Raw genomic sequence first — 22,892 nt, 5'->3', positions numbered from 1 at the left:
TTTCCTAGGGGGCTGGGAAGATCGCCTGTAGATGCAAGTTGTCCAGTTGAATTCACAATCATCTCATCTCAGTGGAGCCATTTCCTCATCTATAAATAAAGTGCTTTGATTGGAACAGAATCATCCCTCAGGCGCCTCTGACATTCCATGATATCACTCACTCCATGGTGCCAAGTCATTCCTTTTATTATTTTCAGGGCCAAATAAAGTTGTGTGTGGTTATCAAGTATGAGGTGATGATTTGCAAATACACATTGTACAATGATTAAACCTAGCTAAGATATACACTAACTCACACAGTTATCATTTGATGATAAGAACACTTGATATCTACTCTCTCAGTGTTTTTCAAGAATACAATGCCTATCAGAGTGCTGGTAGCTCATGCCTATAATCCAAGCTACCCTGGAGGCTAAAAACTTCTTCACTTGAAGTCAGCCAGGGCAGACAAATCCTTGAGACTCTGATCCCCAATTAGCCAGCTAAAGACCAGAACTGGAGGCAAGGCTCAAGTGCCAACCATGAGCTAAAAACTGAGCAAGAATGAAAGGCTCTGAGATTAAGCCCTGGCATGCACACACACACACACACACACACACACACACAAGAATACAAAATATTGTTACTAACTATGGTCACCATACCATACTTATTCCTCCTAACAGACTAAAATTGTGTATCATATTCTTTGACCAACTGCTTCCCTTCATAGTGCACAACATTAAGCAGTCTGGCTTTGCAACTGACATCTGAAATTTAGATACTTTCTAGCTTTAGTCTCTGCAAATATAAGCTAAGTGATTGTAAATAGAACAAAATAAAAGATGTTGTTTACAAAGCAATGCCATAACTTTGGTAATTTTTTCCTCAAATACTGAGAATTATTTTTTTGTGTGTGGTGGACTGGGACTTAAATTCATGATCTTGAGCATTTGAGGCAAGCACCAAGAACTCTGTGTGTGTGTGTGTGTGTGTGTGTGTGTGTGCATGTGTGTGTGTGCCCTGGGGCTTAAAAATCAAGGCTTAGGCCCTGTCCCTCAGCTTTTTTTGTGTCAGGCTTGTGCTCTATCACTTGAGCCACAGCTCCACTTATGACTCTTAGTGGTTAACTGGAGATAAGAGTCTCATGGACTTTTCTGCCCAGATTGGCTTCAAACAGTGATCTTCACATCTCCACTTCTTAAGTAGCTAGGATGACAGATGTGAGCCACCAGAGCCCAGGAACTTTCAAATGTTTGTTTTCTACAAAACTTTAGGTGCTAGTTTACAAATACTCTTGTCTTGCACTGGGTGGCTCTGAAATAACCATCTTCCATAGTGTGAATGTGTGCTCTTTCTGTCTTCCATGGTGTGAACGTGTGCTCTTTGCCATTTGTGTTCTGCCTTCAGAATTCCAAATAAACTACAAACCAGGAAAACAATAAGTGTAAACTCGCCTCACCTTTAGTCCATGCATCATTTCAGATGCTGCACTCATAAAATGAACAAGCCAGTGTATCAATGCAGTGAGCAAGTGATAGATTTGGGAAACTCACCTTCTACATAATACATTGGAGTTGTTCCTACACTAAACTTGTCACATCCAACACTCATATTTTATGAGAGAGAAGCTTCAGTGATTTGTAAATCTCTCCTTCTGTTTCCAACTTCCCAGGTCCTTGACATCCAAGTTTGCCTTTATTTTCACTATTGACATTGATCTGAATGACATTTACATTGCGTGGAGAGTAAAAGAGATCTCCAGCACAAAAACACTGCTCCGGTCAGCCATCGGTGGGCTTGCTTCCCACCTCCCCCATCACGGGGACAGCGTGAACCCTGCCGCACCTGGATTCTCATGGACGGTGGCCTTGGATTCTTCGAGGTGCAAAATCTGACTTTTGTACTTCTCCTTCCAGTCGTCCACAATGTACTGGTGGTAGGGGTCCTGGGAGTGCTCCCGCCGCTTGGATTTCACCGTGCTCACCAGGATGGCCACGACGATGAAGGAGAACATCCCAATCATCACCATGAGGTACAGGATGACATAGTAGAAGTTCTCGGAGTCCACTTTGGCCTGCAGCACCTCTTGCTCGGCCGTTGTGTTCCTGCGCCAGCTGTCCATATAGGTGATGAAAATCCTTCTGAAGACATCTTCCAGAGTCTGGGTGAAGTTGGATAACGTAGGCATGGCTCCCTCCTGCTGCAATTCAAATGATAACATAGATGCACGAGGTTAAGATCCTTTGCCCATTTGGCTACTTTCAGAGAGGGGGACACAAGGAGAGAAGTAATATTCATTTTTTTCTTAGCCCTCCTCACAGTTGACTGAATGCACACTTGGTTAGTCTTTGAACAGATCCTATACATTTTATTCCTTCTTTTGCATCCATGACTGTTCACAATAAAACTGGAATCGAGGGGCATAGAACTGCATTTAGACACACACATCTATGTAAATAAATAGACAAATGCATATGAAAATGGGAAAAAGATGAAATAACTAGATGGAAATGTGGATAAGGGGTGGTATGCTTACAGATATACGTATCGTTTTGCTCATTATGCTCCGCTCTTAGGCCAAAATATTCATCAATAATCTTGTATTGCTTTTGTTCTTAAAAAAACAACAACCCACCGGGCACCGGTGGCTCACGCCTGTAATCCTAGCTACTCAGGAGGCTGAGATCTGAGGATCGCAGTTCAAAGCCAGCCCAGGCAGATAGTCCGTGAGACTCTTATCTCCAATAACCACTAGAAAACTAGAAGTGGCGCTGTGGCTCAAGTGGTAGAGCACTAGCCTTGAGCTGAAGAGCTGAGGGACAGCGCGCCCAGGCCCAGAGTTCAAGCCCCACAACCTGCAAAAAGAGAGAGAGAGAGAGAGAGAGAGAGAAGAAAAAAATCGTATAACTTCACCATAGCTAGCACTATGGTTTATTCACAACAAGCACTTAGCAAACAATTCAGTGACTCATTAATAAGTGCTGGGAGTGGGGATGTAGCCAGAGGCATTGACAATCTGAGCCTCACTTCCCCCCACAGTTTCCTTTGCTTGAGAAAGGATGGCTTGTTACTACTGCCTGGACCTGCACAAGGCAGCACCACAGACACAAAGAGATGTGAGTTTCTCAATTTAGCATAAATCTAGAAATACGATTTTTCAACATTTGTGTCCAAAGGCATTGAAGAAATGAGCAAGGAAAACAGAAAGGATGGACGACATGAAAGAGAGGGAGGAAAGGAGAAAAACCAAGCATACAAGCCAGGCCATACGCCAGCAAAAACCAAGCATACAAGCCAGGCCATACGCCAGCAAAACAATGTCTTTTCATTTTTTTTCTGGGAAAGAAAAATAGATAAATGTTGCTACATAATTCCTTAAACAATTAAAAATTTGTCATAAAACTTACCTATGACAGTGTGTGGGCACCGGGATCCCTTTGCAAAGCCTGTCTGCGGGTGTTGGCAGGCTCTTCACAATTGCACGCAAGTCTGCAAGTTCCTTCGGCTTGTAACCACCTAAGCCCTTGCTAGCTGCAGTCTGCAACCCTAAGCTCTTGCAAACCCAAGTGTTTAATCTAATCTTAACATGGAAAGTTAAATACTGGCTGGCAGGTGGGATTAACCTTGATGCCTGATCGGGAAGGGGAGGTGGGAAGGGTACCTGGCTTTGGGCAGAGTGGGACAAGTTCTCTCTCGGAGCCCAGCAATACCAGCTCCAGCTTGGATAGTACCTGGGCACAGTGAACATCTCTCTCCAGATTCCTCCTTAGTTTTCTTGGCAGGGCACCAGGGGAGACGGTGCCATTCCCTGCAGGAAATATGAACGAACAGGGCCTGGGGCAGGTGAGATGAACACAGCTCTCTCTGGGTGGCAGTGGCGGTTGAGGAGAAGGTTAGGGGGAAGTGTTGCTCTTTTTAGGGTTTTCCATAAGCTACACTTTGTTAAATTCTCTCTCCCCCTCCCCCTCTCCTCCTCTCCCCTTCCTCCTCTTCACCTCTCCCCCTCCTCCTCCCTCTCCCTCTTCCTCTCCTCTTTCCCCTCTCCCCCTCCTCTTCTTCCATTTCCCCTCTCCCACTCATCTTTCCCCTCCTCCTCTTCCCCTGCCCCCTCCCCCTCTCTCCTCCCCTTCTCCCACCCCCCTCCTCTCTCTCTCCCTCCCTCTGACAATTCCTAGTGATTCTGTACCATTGCTTCCTCATAAAATAGAAACTGGACACCAGCAGTACTGAGTTGAGGAGTTAGAACCAAGTCCAACCAAGTATATAAAGACGTACAAAGAGCTAAACCAACTTGATTTGCCAAAGCAGATGGGAAGCCCTGGAATTGAGGTGGGGGCAGGGGGGCTTCCTGAGGACTCCTGCTGATCCATACTCACCACAGGCCAGGTACGACTTCCCCAAGAGCTGGGTGCACCAGCGTCATGCTCGTGGTGCCACACCCAAAACTGAAATGCTGGTGATCTTGACAGGTGCGGAATCCAGGTGGAAGAGTCGAGAGGCCAGGGTGGTCTAGTACACTCAGGATTTGAACCTGTTCCGTACTCGAAGCTCATACAGCTGGTCAGGACTGTGTAAGTGGAAAGTTAACTTGGTCTTACATGGTTTTTCTCATCAAGTGGCTCTCTGAACTACATGATTTGAAGCATAGTGGGTGACAAAGGTAGTGTTAGCATGTGTATCGTGTAGGGTAAAGGAAACTTTAATGTAATGCTGTACTTTAATGCAGTGTAATACAATGCTGCAGGACTTTCACAGTCACTGCTTGACCACATGCATTATCTTCACTGAATAAGGCAAGCCCAACCAGAAAGGGCTGGCCTGATAATCCAACTGAGCAGTTTGCACCTCCAGAGCAATGGTCCAGCTCGATTTCAGAGGATTTCACTGGGTGAGTGTGCCACCTGCTGGTAGAAAGAGGAACTGATGCGACCCAAGGCAGCACCTGAGGTCTAACTTCACCTTTAACTTCTAGTGCCAAGGAAAACAATGGTGAGCCTGCAGTTGGGGAATTGAAGGAAAAATGGGAAGTTTTGAAGCCAGAAATTGTTTAATAATTCTCAGTTCTTCATTTAGAAAACGGAGCTAATGAATAAAAAAGTTCTTCCCAGCTGGGAGGCTCACGCCTGTAATCCCAGCTACTCAGGAGGCTGAGATTTGAGGATCACAGTTCAAAGCCAGCCCAGGCAGGAAAGTCTGTGAGACTCTTATCTCCAATTAACCACCAGAAAACCAGAAGCGGTGCTGTGGCTCAAGCGGCAGAGCGTTCGCCTTGAGCTGAAGAGCTGAGGGACAGCGCCCAAGCCAGAGTTCAAACCCCACGACCAACCAAAAAAAAAAAAAAAAAGTTCTTTCCTCAATAAGCTATCATTAAATAACGGACTGACAACACTCAGCACTCAATAAAACAGCAATATCTATAAAGTTGACGTGCACACTAGATACAGTAGCTTTTGCTCTTCTTTTTGAAAGAAATAAGCAAAAAGTCAGACCAGTGAAAATTGTAGAGCTTAACCGCCCTTCCCACTGGAAAAGAATATTCCAGCACCACATAAAGAGCAGCTCTTTAGTCATTTACATTTAAATACTCCTCCCTCCACAATTCACAAAACTGAGATTGGGGGTCAGCTAGACAGGATCCTGAAGGAACAGATGGAAAAGTAGGAGTCTAAGCATGTCCCAGGAGGAGGTGGAGAGGAAAGAGTTAACAAACGCTTTTCCCCCAGCGGGCTCCAGCCTCCTTCATCTCTAGAGCATTCTCCTCACAGGGCACATGATTGCTTCCAACCAGACAGCACAATGGCACCTGCCAGGAAACAAGGTAGAGAAAAGCCAAATGTTCTTTTCAAAAATCAAATCGCAGTCCCCACTTTTAACAGGGCCCTTCTGCCTCCGGACGGCTCATGGTTCTGAATGCAGGAAGTTCAGACTGCATTTGGATTTTACAATTGTATGTTATTTGGTCCCACTACCAGCAGGAACAAAGCCCAGAATTCTTTTAAGAGCGAGGACACGTAGGAGGTTATGTCTCCAGTCAACTTTGCCTTTCCAGCCACTAATGCCTGTTGTTCGGGTCCCCCCAGAGATACAGAGCAAGGAGGCAAGAACTCCTTACACAGACTCTGACCGCTTCTGTCAGATGAGGGGGGAGGGCATGAAGTTGGGTCATTTTCTTGGGGGATCTTTGAATTCGTTTCTCCCTCTTTGCCTTAAGCCAATCCTGCTATGGGCAGGATTAAAAGCAAATATTGCTATTATGGCTGTATAGTTTTATACAGTCCAAAATGACATTACGGTTTTCATTGAAAGTGAAATTATTTTTTTTTTAGGTCCAAAATGACATTACGGTTTTCATTGAAAGTGAAATTATTTTTTTTTTTAGGTCCAGTTGTGGGGCCTGAACTCTGGCCTGGGCGCTGTCCCTCAGCTCTTCAGCTCAAGGCTAGCGCTCTACCATTTGGGCCACAGCGCCACTTCCGGCTTTTTTCTTTTTGCTTATGTGGTGCTGAGGAATCGAACCCAGGGCCTCAGGCATGCAAGGCAAGCACTCTACCACTGAGCCACCTTCCCAGCCCTTGAAGTGAAATTATTAAATCAGGCTAATATACCTACCCATCACCTCAACGGCTTGTCATGGTTCATGATGAGCACACGTGCCATTTTCCTTCTTGTAATGAAATAAACAGCAACCAGCTACTATCTAGTCAGCACACCGTGCCACAGACTGCAGAAATACAACTCAAGCTTACGTCTGCCATCTGAAGCTTTCTGTCCTGCAGCCCCTCCTCGGCCTCCTCCTCCCTCCAGCCTTCAGTAAAGGCTACTCTATTCCTATGGTTTCATGGTTCTCGGCTATCTGCTGATAGTACTTATATGGCCACACTCTCTCCCCCTCTCCACAACCTCTGAATACAGTTGCATCTCAATTAAAGGTTAAATCCAACTTTAGCACTCACGTTGTTGTAACACATATAGAGCTTTCCTCGATGAACAAAGCCTGGAATTTCAATTCCCTTCATCCCCCATGATACGTTTGTATCTAGGAAAAGTGAATAATTATTCCTGTTGTTTTTTTTAAATTTTTTTACTTAGATACCTTCGACTCTGTCCTCGCCAGCTATGTGTCATGCTTTCAGTGAAATTTTCTACATAGTCTCATTTGCCAGATAAGCTGTTCCGATTTTTCCAAGAGAAAACCTCAGAGACGCTTGCTTCCTTCTCCCTCTCAGCTGCTTGAAGCCTGCCACACAGCTCTCCTCACATCTCCACTCATCTCCTCCCCAAGAAGGCTCTTCAGCCTCTCTTTGGATATGTTTCTTCCTCCCACCCCCTCCTCACCCCTAGACTGGGGTTTGAATTCAGGGCCTCACTCTACTCTTGAGTAACAGTTGACTTTATGTTAGAAAGGGTGAGTGAACATGAAAAAAAAGATGATAGGAAGGAAGGAAAGAAGAAAGGAAGGAGGGAGGAAGGGAAGAAAAGAAGAAGGAGGGAAGGAAGGAGGGGAGGTAGAAGGAAGGAAGGAAAGTAGGTTACAAACTGGGACACAGCAAAAGTAAATGTAAACTGGGTGTAGTGGTACATGGGTGTAATCCCAGCACTTGGGAGGCTGAAGTAGGGAGCACAAATCTCAACAGAGAGAGGAAGAGAGGGGGGGGGGGGGAGGAGGGAAGGAGGGAAGGAGAGAAAGAGAGAGAGAAAAAAGTATATCTACAATGTTTTGTCCAATCAATGATAAGATGGTTAAAATACTGTAAGAATGGGAAAACTGTTTTTAAAATACAAATCACCAAATAAAGCTGACAGAAAAATTATCCAAATATATCAGTAACCACAATATTCTTAAGTAGAATAACTTCACATTAAAAGACTTATCTCAAGTAAGACTGAAATCTAGCTATATGCATAAAAGACAGACTATTAAAATAAAAACAAAAAGTTGAAAATAGCTATGAAAAAATGTAGAAAGCTAAACCTCAACCACAGAGATCTGAGGAAAAATAGAATTTCAGGTGATTCATAGGGTAGTAAATGCCATAACAATTTTATAGAGGGAACAATCTGTCAGGAAGACAGTAATTATGGGGTTCTGTGTAGCCTCAACATATAAGATATACTTACATTCCTCAGCTATGTAGGAGGTTGAGATCTGAGAGTCGTGGTTTGAAGATAGTCCACTGACAGCAGTCGGTAAGATTCCATGTCTAACTAACCAGCAAAAAGCTAGGCTGGGGCTGGGAAGGTGGCTCAGTGGTAGAGCGCTTGCCTTGCATGCATGAAGCCCTGGGTTCAATTCCTCAGCACCACATAAGCAGAAAAAGCTGGAAGTGGTGCTGTGGCTCAAGTGGTAGAGAACTAGCCTTGAACTGAAGAGCTGAGGGACAGTGCCCAGGCCCAGAGTTCAGGCCCCACAACTGACAAAAGAAGCTAGGCTGAAGGCATGGCTCAAGTGATAGAGCGCCAGCCATGAGCAAGCAAGCCAAGCAAGAATAAAGCCTTGAGTCCAACTCCTGGCAAAATAATAACTAATAATAAACCTTATTTAAGAGGTAGAGAAAAAATTGCTATATCCAACCAATAAATAATCTGCATTTTTATAAGCTCCCATGGAATGATTTTAAAATTGACCATGTACTAAATTACCAAAAATTTTAAATAATTTTAAACATTAAATTTTCTCTGATCACAATACAATTAAGTTATAAGCAATAAAAATATAATCAATATATATCTGATGTATCTGAAAACCAAAATGTAAGTACATTATGACTTATTTCATGGTCAAAGATAAAATATAAAAATACTAAGCTCTCAATGACAAAGCAAATGGCATCTATGCAAACCTCTGTTTGGAACGCAAGTCTTAAAGAAGAGTTGATAAAAGCATTTATTTGAATGAAAAATCTAAAATGAAATTAAATTTAGACCCCTGCAACGAAACCATATACTAAGAGGGAAGAATAAATAATATTTTAAGGTAAGAACAGAAATTGACAGAGGTAAAGCAAGAAAAAAAATCAACCAATTAAAAATTTGCCTAATAAAAACCATTTGAAAATTTGGGTAAAATATGTAATTTCTCAGAATAACATAAAGTTCCAATATCAACATTACCAAAAGAGGTTTATGTTTGCAGTGCTGGGATTAAACCCCAGGGCCTCATGATTGCTAGACAATTACTGTACTATGAAATTCATTTCAACCTATTTTTTAAGTGTACCAATTCAGCAGACAGATTGACTAGCTGGGCAGACGAAGCTGAAGAGTGGATTAGGGAATTAGAGGCTTAGGCAGCAAAAAATATCTGGAGTGAAGTGCAGAGGTGGGGGGGGGGGAGGGGGAGAGAGAGGGGATAGGAGAAAATACCAGAAAGAATTGAGTGGTATAAAGGAAGAGACTAAAATAATGTCAGTCTCTGGAAGAAAAGAGAAAAGGAACAAAACCAGAAGCAATCTCTGATAAAATCATGACCCAGATTTTTTCCAGAATTATTATTATTATTATTATTTTAATCAAACCATGGGTTAAATAGGTATGGAAAACATTAGGCTTATTTCAAAGAAAGTTGCACTTGACCACTTGATAGTAATCATGCAGAAGGCCAAGAGAAGGGAGGGGAAAAAAAATCTTAAAACCAGAATATGTAATCTTCAAAACAAAAATGGAACTACATCTTCAAAGTAGTGAAAGGAAATAACGATCAAGCTCGAGCTCTATCTCTTCAAAGACTGTTCTTCAAGTGTGATGGCAAAATTAAGGCTAAAGGAAAGGCTAAAGCAGACCTATAACCAATGTTAAGGGGGGCTGGGAAGGTGGCTCAGTGGTAGGGTGCTTGCCTTGTGTGCATGAGGCCCTGAGTTTGATTCCTCAGCATCACAGAAGCAGAAACAAGCCAGAACTGGTGCTGTGGTTCAAGTGGTAGGACGCTAGCCTTGAGCTGAAGAGCTGAGGGACAGCACCCATCAGGCCCCACAACCGACAAAAAAACAAAAACAAAAAAATAAATAAATGTTAAGGAATTCTGCCAGCTGGAGGGAAATGAAAGTGCTAGAAAAGAGTGCCCAGGCCCTGAGTTACAGCCTCATGATTGGCAACAACAACAAAAGAACTTGCTTCTGACAAGAAGTTACCAGGAGACCACAGCTTCACTGAATACCTAGAAAAGGTGTGGGTTGTCCAGGTGTGGAAGCACTTCTGGGAGATTTCTTTTGATCACTCAAATTTATTCTCTCTAAATCCTGGTTAGGTGGGATGTTCACCACAGGTTCTTCTCCGCTACAACTGGGGAGAGAAAATGGAAGTTTAGAGGCTGTGGTGCTCCTGGCGGCCACACCGTGTCCCCACGGTGCTGTGGAGTGTGCAAAGTTCACACACAAGCAGTCGGCCTCCAGAGGTTTTTACTCCTGTCGACAAGGAAAAGCAGAGCTCCCGGGCTCTGGGCAGACTGACCCTCCTCAGCCCTCGCGCCAGCAGCCCACCAGAAGACTGCATTTTTTGTTTTTGAAGAGTGATGGACACAATGCATGCCTGTAGTAATCATTTCAGTGTGTGTGTGTGTGTGTGTGTGTGTGTGTGTGTGAAAATATCATTTGGTATACCTTAAGTACAAACAACAAAGAAGAGAAATCTTTACATTAACAGAGGAAGGGGGTAGACCAGAGAGAATATTTCTTTATACATTTATACATTAAAAAAAATTCTTGAAATAATTATAGATTCTGGAATTTCTAATGAGCCCCAAATGGTAAAGATTTCTCATGTCCATAGTATTATATTAGAAAAAAGAAGGAACATGGATACCAGTACGGGACCACAGACCACAATCACATTTCACTGCTGTTACAAGGTGCGTGTGTGTGTGTGTGTGTGTGTGTGTGTGTGTGTGTGTGTAGCTGATGTCTAGATTTGGGGAACCACCACCATCATCAAGGAACAGAATGTGTGTGTGTGTGTGTGTGTGTGTGTGTGTGTGTGTGTGTGTGTAGCTGATGTCTAGATTTGGGGAACCACCACCATCATCAAGGAACAGCATTCTCCCATTAGTGGGAATATGGAGAAATGTGAGATTCTTTTATACTTGGCCTCTTTCTCTCCAATTGGGTACCCATTCATATAAATCTGTCATTTTAAGAATGTTCTAGAAATTGAACACACAATAGGTAACTCTTGGAGACAGACTTTTTTCCATTCAATCTAATATCTTCAAGATTCATCCAAGTTAATGTAAATATGAATAACTAATTTTTCCCAGTACCAGAAAAGAAAAAAAAAGCTAGAATTGTAAACCATCCTCTTTGCTGGGGCCCAAGGGCTCCTTAGAACCCAGGATGGAAAAGTTCCCAAACAAACTAGCGCACATTAGTCATACTACTTGAAATTCGAAGAAAAGAAAACTCAGAAGAAAAGTTCCTGTGAAGGAAGTTACCCAAATCGGGAAATATCATCATGAGAAGCCTTTGAGCATGAGAAACTATTTGTTTTCTCCATTCATGGTTTTAGTAGGGGAGAATAGAGAAGCAGAAAATAATCTTTTAATGTAGAAAGAATTGGGAAAATTCACAGGCTATGAGAAATTGGGAATTTATATGCAAAACCTAAGGGTTTCCATTCTTAAGACATCCTCAAACAATAGGAAACAGAGCTACTTTATAGTGATCTGTGCAAATGAGGCAATGTGTGGTTTTAAAATCACTCTGAAGCAATTATTTCTCAGGAGTACCCATATTTAGAAAAATTGAAGTTAGACTCAGTGTGTCTTAAGAATTGATGTTTAGTGGGCAGGTTCTATATTACAATTGGATACTACACTCTTTTACTCTCTAATAAAGATGTGTCCATGTTAACAGTGATTTCCAATGATGCGAGAATATGTGTCGCTTTGATTTTGAGCTTAATGTGCTAGAAACACTAGGGTTGAGTTGGGCACGTGCACAAGGTGGCGCAACCAATTGATGGTGTTCTTGGGGTGTCTAGCTGGTCCAGAACTCTGCTCTGCCACCCCTAGTGGCAGATACCCACATTTCAGGTATAAAACCTAAGACAAGGGCCCATTTAAGCCATGATAATAATGATTGGAAGGCCACTATGATCACCAAACTATATTTTATTCATTTTGTGAGGTGGTACAAAGGATGACCTTGACCAGGTTCTTTTATCTTCAAACTTTTGAATACAGATTGTGTGTGTGTGTGTGTATACGCGTGCATGCACGTGCGCACTAGGGCTTAATCTCAGGGTCTGGGGGCAGTCCCTAGTTTTCACTCTCAAGGACGGTATTCTACCATTGAGTCACAATTTCACTTCTGGCTTTTTTGCTGGCTAATTTGAGATAAGAGTCTCACAGATTTTTTTTCTGCCCAGGCTGGCTTTGAACCATGATCCTCAGATCTCAGCCTCCTGATTAGTTAGGATTATAGTTATGAGTCACTGGCATCTGGCCTTCCAGCATTGAATCTGAGCATAAGTGAACTTGCAGTGATTTAAGATTGAAATTCAGCTATAACCATGGTTGCAGCTCTCTTCTCAACCACAGTGATCACTCACATACGCCTTCATTCAGCTAGGATGTAAGGAGCTCTCAGCTCCTCTGCCATTCATCTACGCAACTCAACCTCTCCACCTTCCACTGCAGTGTTCTGATGCCAGCACATTATGCTTTCTATCTCCTAATCCCTATTGAGGTGAACCCTGGGAGGGATTAAAAGGGGAACAACAAACCTGGTGCTGGTGGCTCACACCTGTCATCCTAGCTACTCAGGAGGCTGAGAGCTGAGGATCATAGTTCAAAGCCAGCCCGGGCAGGAAAGTCCATGAGACTCTTATCTCCAGTGAACCACTAGAAAACTGGAAGTGGCACTGTGGCTCAAGTGGTAGAGTGCTCACCTTGAGCTGAAAAGCACAGGGACAGCGCCCAGGCCCAGAGTTCAAGCCCCACAATGGACAAAAAAATAAAAAAGTGGTGGTGGTGGGGACAACACAGGACACCATGATGCTCCAGTGGCTTGGCTCAGAGCACACATCAGTGCCCCACAGTCTAAACAATCTGTCTCAAACCTCAATCTCCCTTGCTTCCATTCTGGAATCTATCCAAACTTGCTCTTCCTGAAGTTTCGATGTTCAAGAAGCTTTTTGGAAAGGAGGCTGCAGTGGCTGGAGTTGGGGAAAAGAATCTGCCTGGAAGATGATCCTCTATTCCCAAGTAAGTTCTGTCTCTTTCCTGGTCAGACTTGCTATAAAAGGGAAAACTGGACACGCAGTGGGAAAAGGAGGCCTGTCCTGGCAACTTTCTGTGAAACACGTACACCACGGTGTTTACAAATTCCTGCAGCCGGCCCTGGAATCCAAATGTAGACAACTCTGTTTATGGAACTAAAATAGACACTTATGCCATGTGATTACGGTGGCTACTGGGAGTCGGGCCCCTCTGAGGAGATGTTTATTACGGTGGAGGCCAGAGGGCAGTACAAGGCTCTCCTGGGGCCCTGGGCAGGTAGGACATTTCTTAGACTAGTTCTCTGGTCCAGAAGTCTCCCAAGATAGGCTCTTCTAGGACCGACCTGGGAAAACTGAGAAACGCATCATACAGCATCCCTTCTTTGCTGATGGACACACAGGGCAGAGATAGTCCATTCACAGGGTGATTGACACAGCCCCCTACTGTCTGAGCTAATAGGAGGTTTGAATGTTCCAGAGTCAGGAGACATACAGGCTGAGCAAACATTCCTCCGAAACCCTGGTCTCCAATTCACCATGTCTTCACACCTCAGGAAGCCCAGCCTCGTGGTTGTGATGGCCTTCTTCCCAGATGCTCTTCCTGGAGATACAGCTCAAGCGCACTTTCTCCTTCCTAGTCTCCAACCCCTCCCACCAGAAGTCACAGAGTCTTTCTTGGCAATCTCTCTGTCTCTCCACTTCACCCAGGGGGATGTGTGACTCCAAATGGTTAATTTTTCTCCGTTGTCATCTAGGGACTAAAATCCAGAGGGCAAAAGTGACAGCGTTTGTTATGTCCCAAATTAGGGCTGCCTATGTCAGTCTACTTTCTGTGATGATCATGAAATGTCTGAGGCTGGATAACTGTGTGAAGAAAAGAGGTTCCTTTATCTCATCTTCTACATATTCGAGGGAGGGGCACCCACACCAGCTCAGCTCTGGTGAGGATCTACACCACGATGGCAGAGACAGATGTGAGAAAGACCACATTACCAGACAAGGAACCAAGAGAGTCGGGGAGAGGCCAGTGAAGACCTTCTTCTGTTGGGCCCACCTGGGTTCACCCTCTCTACACCAAGCCCCCAAGACATGAACCTTGGAGGGTTGGGGTGTGGTGGGGGGGGGGGGGACACTCAGTATCCAAGCCGCTGCCTAGCCTCAATCAACTCCAACTCTCCCTCCTTAAGGAGGCTCCCATCATGGCTTCCTAGGCCATACATGGCGCCCCCTGCTGGCTGCAGCTTGCATCACAGGAGACTACAAGCCCTGCCCTCCAGGACGTCTCAGATGTATAAGGCACTGTGAGTCGTGGGTGCCTTCATACCCCAATTCCTCCCTGTGTACACTCGGCCTCATCCCCTTACCGCTCAGGACGAATGGTGCACACTTCCTCAAAGACCGCTTCCTGGGCAGCATCTCCCTTCCACCTAGATGAACCGCGCTTCTTGCCTGTGGTACCACACCCAGGCTGCTCTGTGGATGCCTTCTCTGCCCCCACTGAGGGGCAGTGCTGGGCTTTGACCCCAGGGAATCTGACCAGGACTCCTACAACTGCCCCTTGCAGAGAGCTCAGCTGTTCTTTTCCTGTCTGTTTTCCTGGGGAAGGGTGAGAAATCCATCTGCTCTCCTCCTAGTGTCCCAGTGCCTAACAAAGAATGGACGAACGGATGTGCAGATGAGGCCTGAAGGACAGTGAAGAGAGAGAGAGGAAGATATATATATAGAGAGAGAGAGAGAGACAGACAGACAGACAGACAGACAGACAGACAGACAGACAGAGACAGAGAGACAGAGACAGAATGCCCTGAGAAAACCAGAACCAATGTCACCAAATGGCAAGATCACAGCTAGGCTCCACCATGCCCCACGCCAGGGGTTCCCGCAGCTAAGGGTGACTGCTCTCTGCCTGATGTTCCTGGTCTTTTCAGGCAACTGGGTCACAAGCAAAAGACAATAGATAAAAGCCCACTGTTCTCAGCTGGGGGTTGTTCTTCGCTTTTTCTTTGGAAAGAACGAAAGCAAGTGATGGTCACTGGCCTTCCGAGGGGACAGGAAGTGGCAGGAGGAAGGAAGAGTTGTTGGCACATAAAATCTCCGATCTCAGAGGCAGACTGGAGGAGAAAGAGGCCCCTCTGGAGACGCACTCCTGGCCAAGCTCACGGTGCAAAGCAGGCCAGCCGGGTACACACCGAAGCATTGACTGCCCTGTGGCCGCAGCACCCCCCCTCCCCCCGCCGGCTCTGCACACCCCCTGCAGCAGACTGAACCCTCTCTGTCCTGGCGGCCTAGTCCAGTCTGCACCAAATTAACTGTAATAATTGGCAGGTGGGCTGCTGGCTTCTGGTTTTCAATTCACCAGGGGCCCATGAAAAAACAAAACAGAACAAAAACCAAACCAAAAAAACCTCCTGGATGGTCTGTAGCCTTCAGTATTTAGCTTGGGCTCCAAGAAGCTTTGGCTCCGCAAGCCCAGAAACAGACGACAGGCCGCAGCTGCCCTGGGCAAACAAGAGCTCCAGAGCAGCCTTGGAGGAAAAGGCCCTCCACCTCCGGTCCACAATCAGTGTGCTTCCTGGGGAGGGAAGGAGGGGATGTATTCCTTGAGCTGCTGCTCCTCCCAGGAGCATGGAGTATGGAGAAGAGAGGGGTGTTAGCTTTTTCACCTCCCTAGATTTTGTCAGCCATGTTTTGAGAACAAAACAGGATGCTTATCCCAATCCACAGATAGGCCGCCATCTTAGTAGTGGTCAACTGTCTGGAACCAGTTACTCCTCTGCTGTATTCTTGTGCCCATGGCAGGCATCACTAATCAACAGTGGTTATCTTTTCTACCCAGGTGATGGCATAGAGCCAGAATCCTTCTCAATGCTGATCTCCAAGAAGCCAGAACAAATGGACAGGAGTTGATATGAAAGCTCCAATTCAGTAGCTCAGAAGGCACGCAAATGGAATGTCTTTAGAAGGTGTCTGAGAAGAGAGAGCGGTGACACTGGACTCAGGGTTGTGGTATGGATGCTGAACACGGCCAAAAAGTCACCATGCTGACTCTCAGGCGTGTACCCCCTGGTGCTGGCTTTGCGGATGGGACCTCTGGATTGGACTTCCAGGGAGACCAGGCTCAGCAGCCAGGGCTGCGGCTGATCTGCAAGAGCGGGAATAGAACTGGCTGCCAACCCAAAGTGAACACTGGGACAATTCTGGGCGAACCTTGGCACCCCGTCGTGTGTTCCCATCCCCCTCTCTCAGCAGATCTAAGTTTATTGGGAACGAATGTGACGTGCTGGACTGGAAGAATCTCCATCTCCAAGGCCGAGACATGTTGAAGATACGGTGTCCCACCTGGCTGTAGGATGCACATGGTCACGGAGACACGGCTCATGGCTTTGCTTCTCTCTGCTTTCTCTCCTGCAAAATGAGAGAGACGGTATCACCTCCTAGGATCATGTGAGGCTCAAAGAGGCCAATCACTCAGCCTGCACTGCCCTTCGAAGGCAGGCTCTTAATATGAGATAGAGTTCAGCTATATTGCCTCTCGTGATTTTTGTAAAATACTGTGGTATAATTACCTGCCCCCATTCCTCCCCCTCCCCCAACAACTGGCCACCACTCACTCATGTTTGTATCAGGGGACTTATTTTGAATACTTCCTATGAGCTGAGTCATAGGGCCTTTCATTTTGTTTTCATTTTGGGTTTTCATTTTGTTTGATTCAGCACCATGTTTTCAAGGCTCACTCAGCTTGTAACGTGCCAACGTTTTATTTATGAGCTTACCTTCAAGTGTATGAATATTCCACACTTTGAAGAGCTATTAGCCTGTAAATAGACATTTGTAAATAATCATTTGGCTGTTATAAACAGAGACGATGAGACCATTTATGTACAAGTTTGGGTTTGAGGACATGTTTTTCACTGGGGGGACTGTATATATACATAGCAGTGAAAGTGTGAGCTTATATGATAATTCTAGGTATAATTTATTGATAAGATAAACCACCAAATCATTTTCCATAGAGGACCTGCCATCTTATATTCCCTCCAGCAAAGTATGAGGACTCTTATTTTTTTTTCTGCATCTCTGCCAACACATTATTTTCTATTTTTCTCTTTCTCTCTTTTTTAAATTGTGACCATTTTAATGGATGTGAAGCAGTGTCTCATTGTGGTTTTGGTTTGTATTTTGCTTGTTGGCCATTTGAATATCTTCTTTGGTTCCCCAAAAGTCTTTAACTCATTTTTTTATATGAGTTATGTATGTTTCAGTTGTTGAGGCCTATGGAATTGAGATCACTTACTAGCCAATGGGGTAAAGAAAGGGTTTCACAGACACAAAAATTGTGTGTGTGTGTGTGTGTGTGAGTGGGTGATGAATTCAAACTCATAGAAGAACTTGCCTGAGTGGAAAATAAAGTTTCTTTATTTTGTCCAAAGCTTCTTGGTTTCCCTCCTGAGCTTTACTGCTGGTTAATAAGGAGAAGATTAATGTGTCATCTCATTTGCTTTGTAACTAAAATCTAGGTAGCTTTCCTGGTTTTGCTTAGTCTTTCCAGGGAAAACAAAAACAAACACAAAGTCTAAGTATTGCTGTGATTTCTCTTCCCTGGTCTCAAGGTGGCCAGGGCCTCTAGAAGTATGTGGTGGTGGTGGTGGTTTGGCCGTGTCAAGGTGGTGGGCTAGCTCAGCACTCTTGTGCTATAGACAGTGGGTAAAGGCTGCAGTGGTGTGGGTAGAGGTCTCCTGCTCCTGGTGGCTGGACCTATTCTGACTGACTTCCCATAGACCTTCCTCAGAGAACCAGCTGTGTCCCCAGCCGGGCCTTGGGCTTCTTCCTACAGTCTCATTCCCACCACAAGCAAAACAAGGGCATCACAGGGCAGCCAGAGCCTAGAGGCCTTCCTGTGGAGCCTGCTGTGCCTGCAGGGACAGGCTATCCTCCCATGCCAGGGCAGCTGTGACATCCTTCCAGAACCCTACAGGGGAAGCAAGCAAATGACAGCAGCCCAGTGGCTCAGAGGAAGGACAATTCAGGAGGTGGTATCTCAATCAGTCATTGAGGAGAAAGTGGAGAAGCCGGTCCCTAATTCTCCTTTTCACCCCATAGCTCCTGACACCTTGCTCAACCCACGCTCAAGCAGTGAGCAGTGTGAGTTGACCACCAGAGGTGAAATCTTAGGGAGGTGGAAAGCAAGACTATTTCTCTCAGATGGCCACCTGCTGTGGTTTGCTTGTGTCTTCCTGGCAGGCATTCGAGGGAAGCAATCTCTCACATGACTGTTGGGAGATGGGATGTAATGGGAGACTTGTAGGTCATGAGAACTCCACTTGCCTGGGTGGACTCATGTCATTTATGACAGGGCCTGAGGCTGCAGGTTCCATCTCTCTTGGCCTGGTCTCACTCATGTGATGCTGTCTGCAATGTTAATACAAAGCACAAGGCCCTCACTACCTGTGACTCATCACCCTTGAGCTTGGAGGCCTCCAGAACAATAAGCCAAATGATTTTCTGTTTATTGTAAGGTTACTTTGTCTATGGCTTTCTGGGATAGCATCACAAAAAGGTGTCCTAGTGGCTCAAGATCCCAAGCTCGTCTCTACCACGAAGCCACCTTGCTGCCCACAAACTGATAGATACTCACGGTCTGCCCTGCCAGTCCTGTAGGCTTAGAGAAGGTAGAGCCTCCTCTGATTTGAAGATACCTCTCCTAAATTTGATCACCATTCCTATCTCTTTGTATTCTTCAAGATCTAGACTTTGATCCAGGAAGAGCTCAGGGAAGAGGCGCTGCCCAAAGCCACAGAGCTGAGGTCGACCAGTTAGTTTAATCCTGGCTCCAAAGAGCAGGTACTTCTAAGCCTCCCATTGTTTGCTGGCTTTGCCACAGCTTGATGAATGTTTCATGTCTAAGCTACTTGACAGTGGACTGTAAAGTCATGAGCAGTTAAGGGCCTCTAAGATGAATGGAGAAAGACCAAGCCTGTGCTCCAAGGACATGATCCTATAAAAGAAGCTGGAAAACACCATTGATGGGGAGCATTCAAGAGGATCCAATCAGTGTCTGAAAACAGACTTCCCAGAAGTCAAATGGAAGTTAAATTTAAGAACTAAACCAAAAGGAAAGTGAGCCAGGTTGAGCAAATCTGAGATCCAGAAGCTCTGGTGGAAAAAAATTGTTCACAATATTAAAAACCTGAAGAGATGGAAATAAGAAGCCACGAGGAAGGGACGTAGAGAATGAGACAGGAGACCCACATTCAAATAATCCAAATACAAAATTCAAATCATCTGGAAGGGTGGTGGGAAAAGGAGGGAGGAAAAAGAGAATAGGAAGGAGGGAAAGAACAGGAGGAAGGAGAAGAGAGAGAGAACGCACACAGATAGAGAAAAATATGTAAAGAAATAACAAAAGAAAACTTCCATCTCATGTCACAAGACTGAAGATGGGTTGAACGTCCTAGACAGTATTACTTATCTTATTAGAGTCACATACCTAGATGTAATTTGGTGAGAACTGAGGTTTTCAGGTTAAGGGATTATTTGACAGGGTGAGAGGTAATGAAGGGGCCTGGAAGGAGACGTGAGGTTTTCCATGTTACTTCTTTGTATTGGCCCTGCTGCGTTCGGTGAAAATGAGCATTTATTTTGAATTGAAGGAAAAAAATCGATTGCCTTTTCATGATTCTTATTCAAAAATCACACCAGAGCCTGGGCCCAGTGTCTAATTACACACTTCCTTTCTCTGCCCTTCTGGGAGGTTCTGGCTAGCCTCAGCACTTTGAATGAGGTAAGGCTTGTGTCTTTCCTTTGAATGTGGGTTAAGCTTGACATCAAAATGGACAGATAAAAAGGGAAAAGTGGGGCTGGAAAGGTGGCTCAGTGGTAGAGTGCTTGCCTTGCATGCATGAGGCCCTGGGTTCAATTCCTCAGCACCACATAAGCAGAAAAAAAGCCAGAAGTGGCACTGTGGCTCAAGTGGTAGAGTGCTAGCCTTGAGCTGAAGCGCTGAGGGACAGTGCCCAGGCCCAGAGTTCAGGCCCCACAACCAACAAAAATTAAAAATAAAAAATAACAATTTTTTAAAGGGAAAAGGCACTGGGCATAAGTGGCACACACCTGTAATCTTAGCTACTCAGGAAGCTGAGATCTGAGGATCGCGGTTCAAAGCCAGCCAGGACAGGAAGTCTGTGAGACTCTGATCTCCAATAAACCACCAGAAAACTGGAGGTGGCGCTGTGGCTCAAGTGGTAGAGCGCTCGCCTTGAGCTGAAGAGCTCAGGGACAGCGCCCAGGCCCAGAGTTCAGGCCCATGACTAACCAAAAAACAAAAGGGAAAAGGCTCCACCGGCGCATTTTTGCACACTCCAGGGTGGTGTTTCTCATGACATATTTGAGGCTCTTCGAGTTATGGCTCCCTTCCACCTCCAACTCTCTCCCCATCTTCTTGCACCTGCCCACCCACCTGTCCCTGTTGAATCTCCAGCCTCACTGGGGAGTGCTGTATTCCGAGAAGCATCTTCTCCATCTAAATGTCCCCTCGTGCCTTTACAGCTTGCTTCCCAAAGACAAGAGAAAACAGACTTCAACGGCAGGCTGCCTTGAAGCACTGTCACCCAGGCAGGACAGGGCATCACTTAAAATTAAGAAGAGAAGAGAATTAAAAGAGCATTTTCCCACTCCTTCTCAGTTTATTTCTGGTAAGCGGAGAGATGTGAAGATGTGAAACGCTTGCAGAGAAGTCACCTGGGGAAAACGGCAGACAGGATAGTGAGGTAGAATCAACCACCTAGCACACACGTGGGCCTGCAGTGTGTGTATCAGCCAGGTCCTGATAGGTAACAGTTCAGGAGTGACTTAGTGGAGCCTAAAATGCCACCTCGTTGGCTATGAGCTGCATAATGTCAACGCTACTTCCCGATTCCAGAGGTTGGGAAACAAGACCTTAAGTCACCCCCTTCTTTCTTGCCCCTCTGAGATCCACAGATGAATTGGAGCAAGTATGCACGAGTGAGGAAATGTCAAGACACCCAGAGCAACTCCAGGCCACTTTGCCAACATTGGCCAAGACCTGAGCCAAAGGACATAAAGACCCAGGCATTCCATGAGGTATCTTCAAGGATTTGCACCCCTGCCCAGTTGACAAAGCACCAGAGCGCTGGCTTGTGGAGGTTGTGCCAGCTTCCTGTTTAGTCTGGCCCTTGACCCTCTGGTCCCTGCAAGGACCAGCAAATGGCTGAGTGTGGATTTCAGGGCCCTTGAGTACCCATGTTTATCTTTAGGCTCAATTCCAAGAGCTCAGCAATGTGTTCATTCCAAAACAATCATTACAATAGTCCGTCTTTGGTGTGTTGCAGGCTTTGGAATTCGTGTCAAAGTACAGTAGAACGAAACACCCCGAGAGAAGGCACCATTGCCTGATGAATGGTGCAGAACGAATGGAATGGGTCCTAGGAATTCTCAGAATGCACGTAGCCCTCAAGCACCTCAGTAAGAGAAGGACGTGAAGACATTGTTATTGGAAGAGATAATTAGGGAAATGACCAGAGCATCATGTTTTGCAAAAGTGACCAGAACCAGCTGGTTCTAGTCATTGAACAATGGAGGGACCAGCATTTGGATATTCAATTACTTCCCAGTACAAAGGACTAGTTGAACAGATTTGGTTCCAGAAATGTCCCAATGAAGCAAGTGCGGGGGAGGGACAAAATAGCTTTGGCCGAAGCCAAGTTATCCTCACAGCTGCAGATAGACAAGATGGATCCCTAGACACCCTTACCTCACCCCACCCCGAGTCCCAACAGTGGCCTTAAGGGAATGCAAGAGGCAGGGCTGAGAACAGCAATGGTATCTGGCCACCATACACTGCCCAGGAAGACTTCTTGTGCTGGAGTCTGGTCTCCTTTTTCCTTCTGCCATAAGACACAGCATCTCCACCTCCTTCCGAATTAGAAATCGTGAAATGACCTTTCTGACTCGGTACCAGGCATCCACCCGGGAGTACCCTGGGCCTTCAGGCACATATCTGTTTCTCTGCCTCATGCGATAAATGCCAACTTCTCAATCCAATGTTGACATTCCTGGCAAGAAACGGCCATATTGTTCCACCTGAACCCACGAGGAACAAAGCCAGGCAAGAAATCTGCCTACTGGGATTGCAAGGCGTTGAATGCCGTCAGCCATGGGGAAAATGTTGAGCCAGGCCTGGCAGCGTCCTTCAAAGCCCTCATGAAAACAACACGGACAGCCTTCAAGCCCACATGGAGGATGGCCTGCTCATCACAGAGCCAGGCGCTGGCCTCCCTCAGATGGCCTTAATAAGGACCAGGTGACCGCAGATGGACGCAACCAGGCCTCGCTGGTCAAGGATGAGGTTACTGAAGAGTCTAGGATTGAATTCATCTACAAATCAGCAAGCTTCTGCATCCAGGAGCTGGAAAGAATGAGAAGTGGAGAAGGTGGGGAGTGCCATCAATTACTTGTGTTTCTCAGAGAGCCAAGGACTATGCTTGGAAGTACAACGTCTGAGCATCTGGAGAAGTCCTTGGTCAGCATCTGAAGACTTGGGGATAAACCAGAGTTCTTCCCATCAACCAAGCCAGAACAGATGGAGGCAATACTGTACAGGGTACACACGTGTCTTTGGCTGTGTAGGGTACTAACATGTCTTTGGCTCCTCTCAGGTCTCTTGTGTCCTTTGCCTATCTTCT

General features: G+C 45.6%; 1 protein-coding gene across 1 annotated transcript; it reads right to left on the bottom strand.

Annotated features, from left to right (window-relative positions):
* Positions 1-1,798: 1,798 nt before the first annotated feature.
* On the bottom strand, positions 1,799-2,170 carry Kcne2 (potassium voltage-gated channel subfamily E regulatory subunit 2). The gene has a single exon (XM_042687369.1). It carries the CDS (start codon positions 2,168-2,170, stop codon positions 1,799-1,801), a length of 372 nt encoding a protein of 123 aa, XP_042543303.1.
* Positions 2,171-22,892: the final 20,722 nt, after the last annotated feature.

The sequence above is a fragment of the Dipodomys spectabilis genome, unplaced genomic scaffold (assembly GCF_019054845.1).
Source record: "Dipodomys spectabilis isolate Male_0828 unplaced genomic scaffold, ASM1905484v1 ptg000107l, whole genome shotgun sequence".
Classification (NCBI taxonomy): domain Eukaryota; kingdom Metazoa; phylum Chordata; class Mammalia; order Rodentia; family Heteromyidae; genus Dipodomys; species Dipodomys spectabilis.
This window is presented reverse-complemented; position numbering and strand designations above follow the sequence as displayed.

Coding starts and splice junctions, on each gene's coding strand:
- Kcne2 (XM_042687369.1), bottom strand. CDS start 2,170: ATGCCTACGTTATCCAACTTCACCCAGACTCTGGAAGATGTCTTCAGA.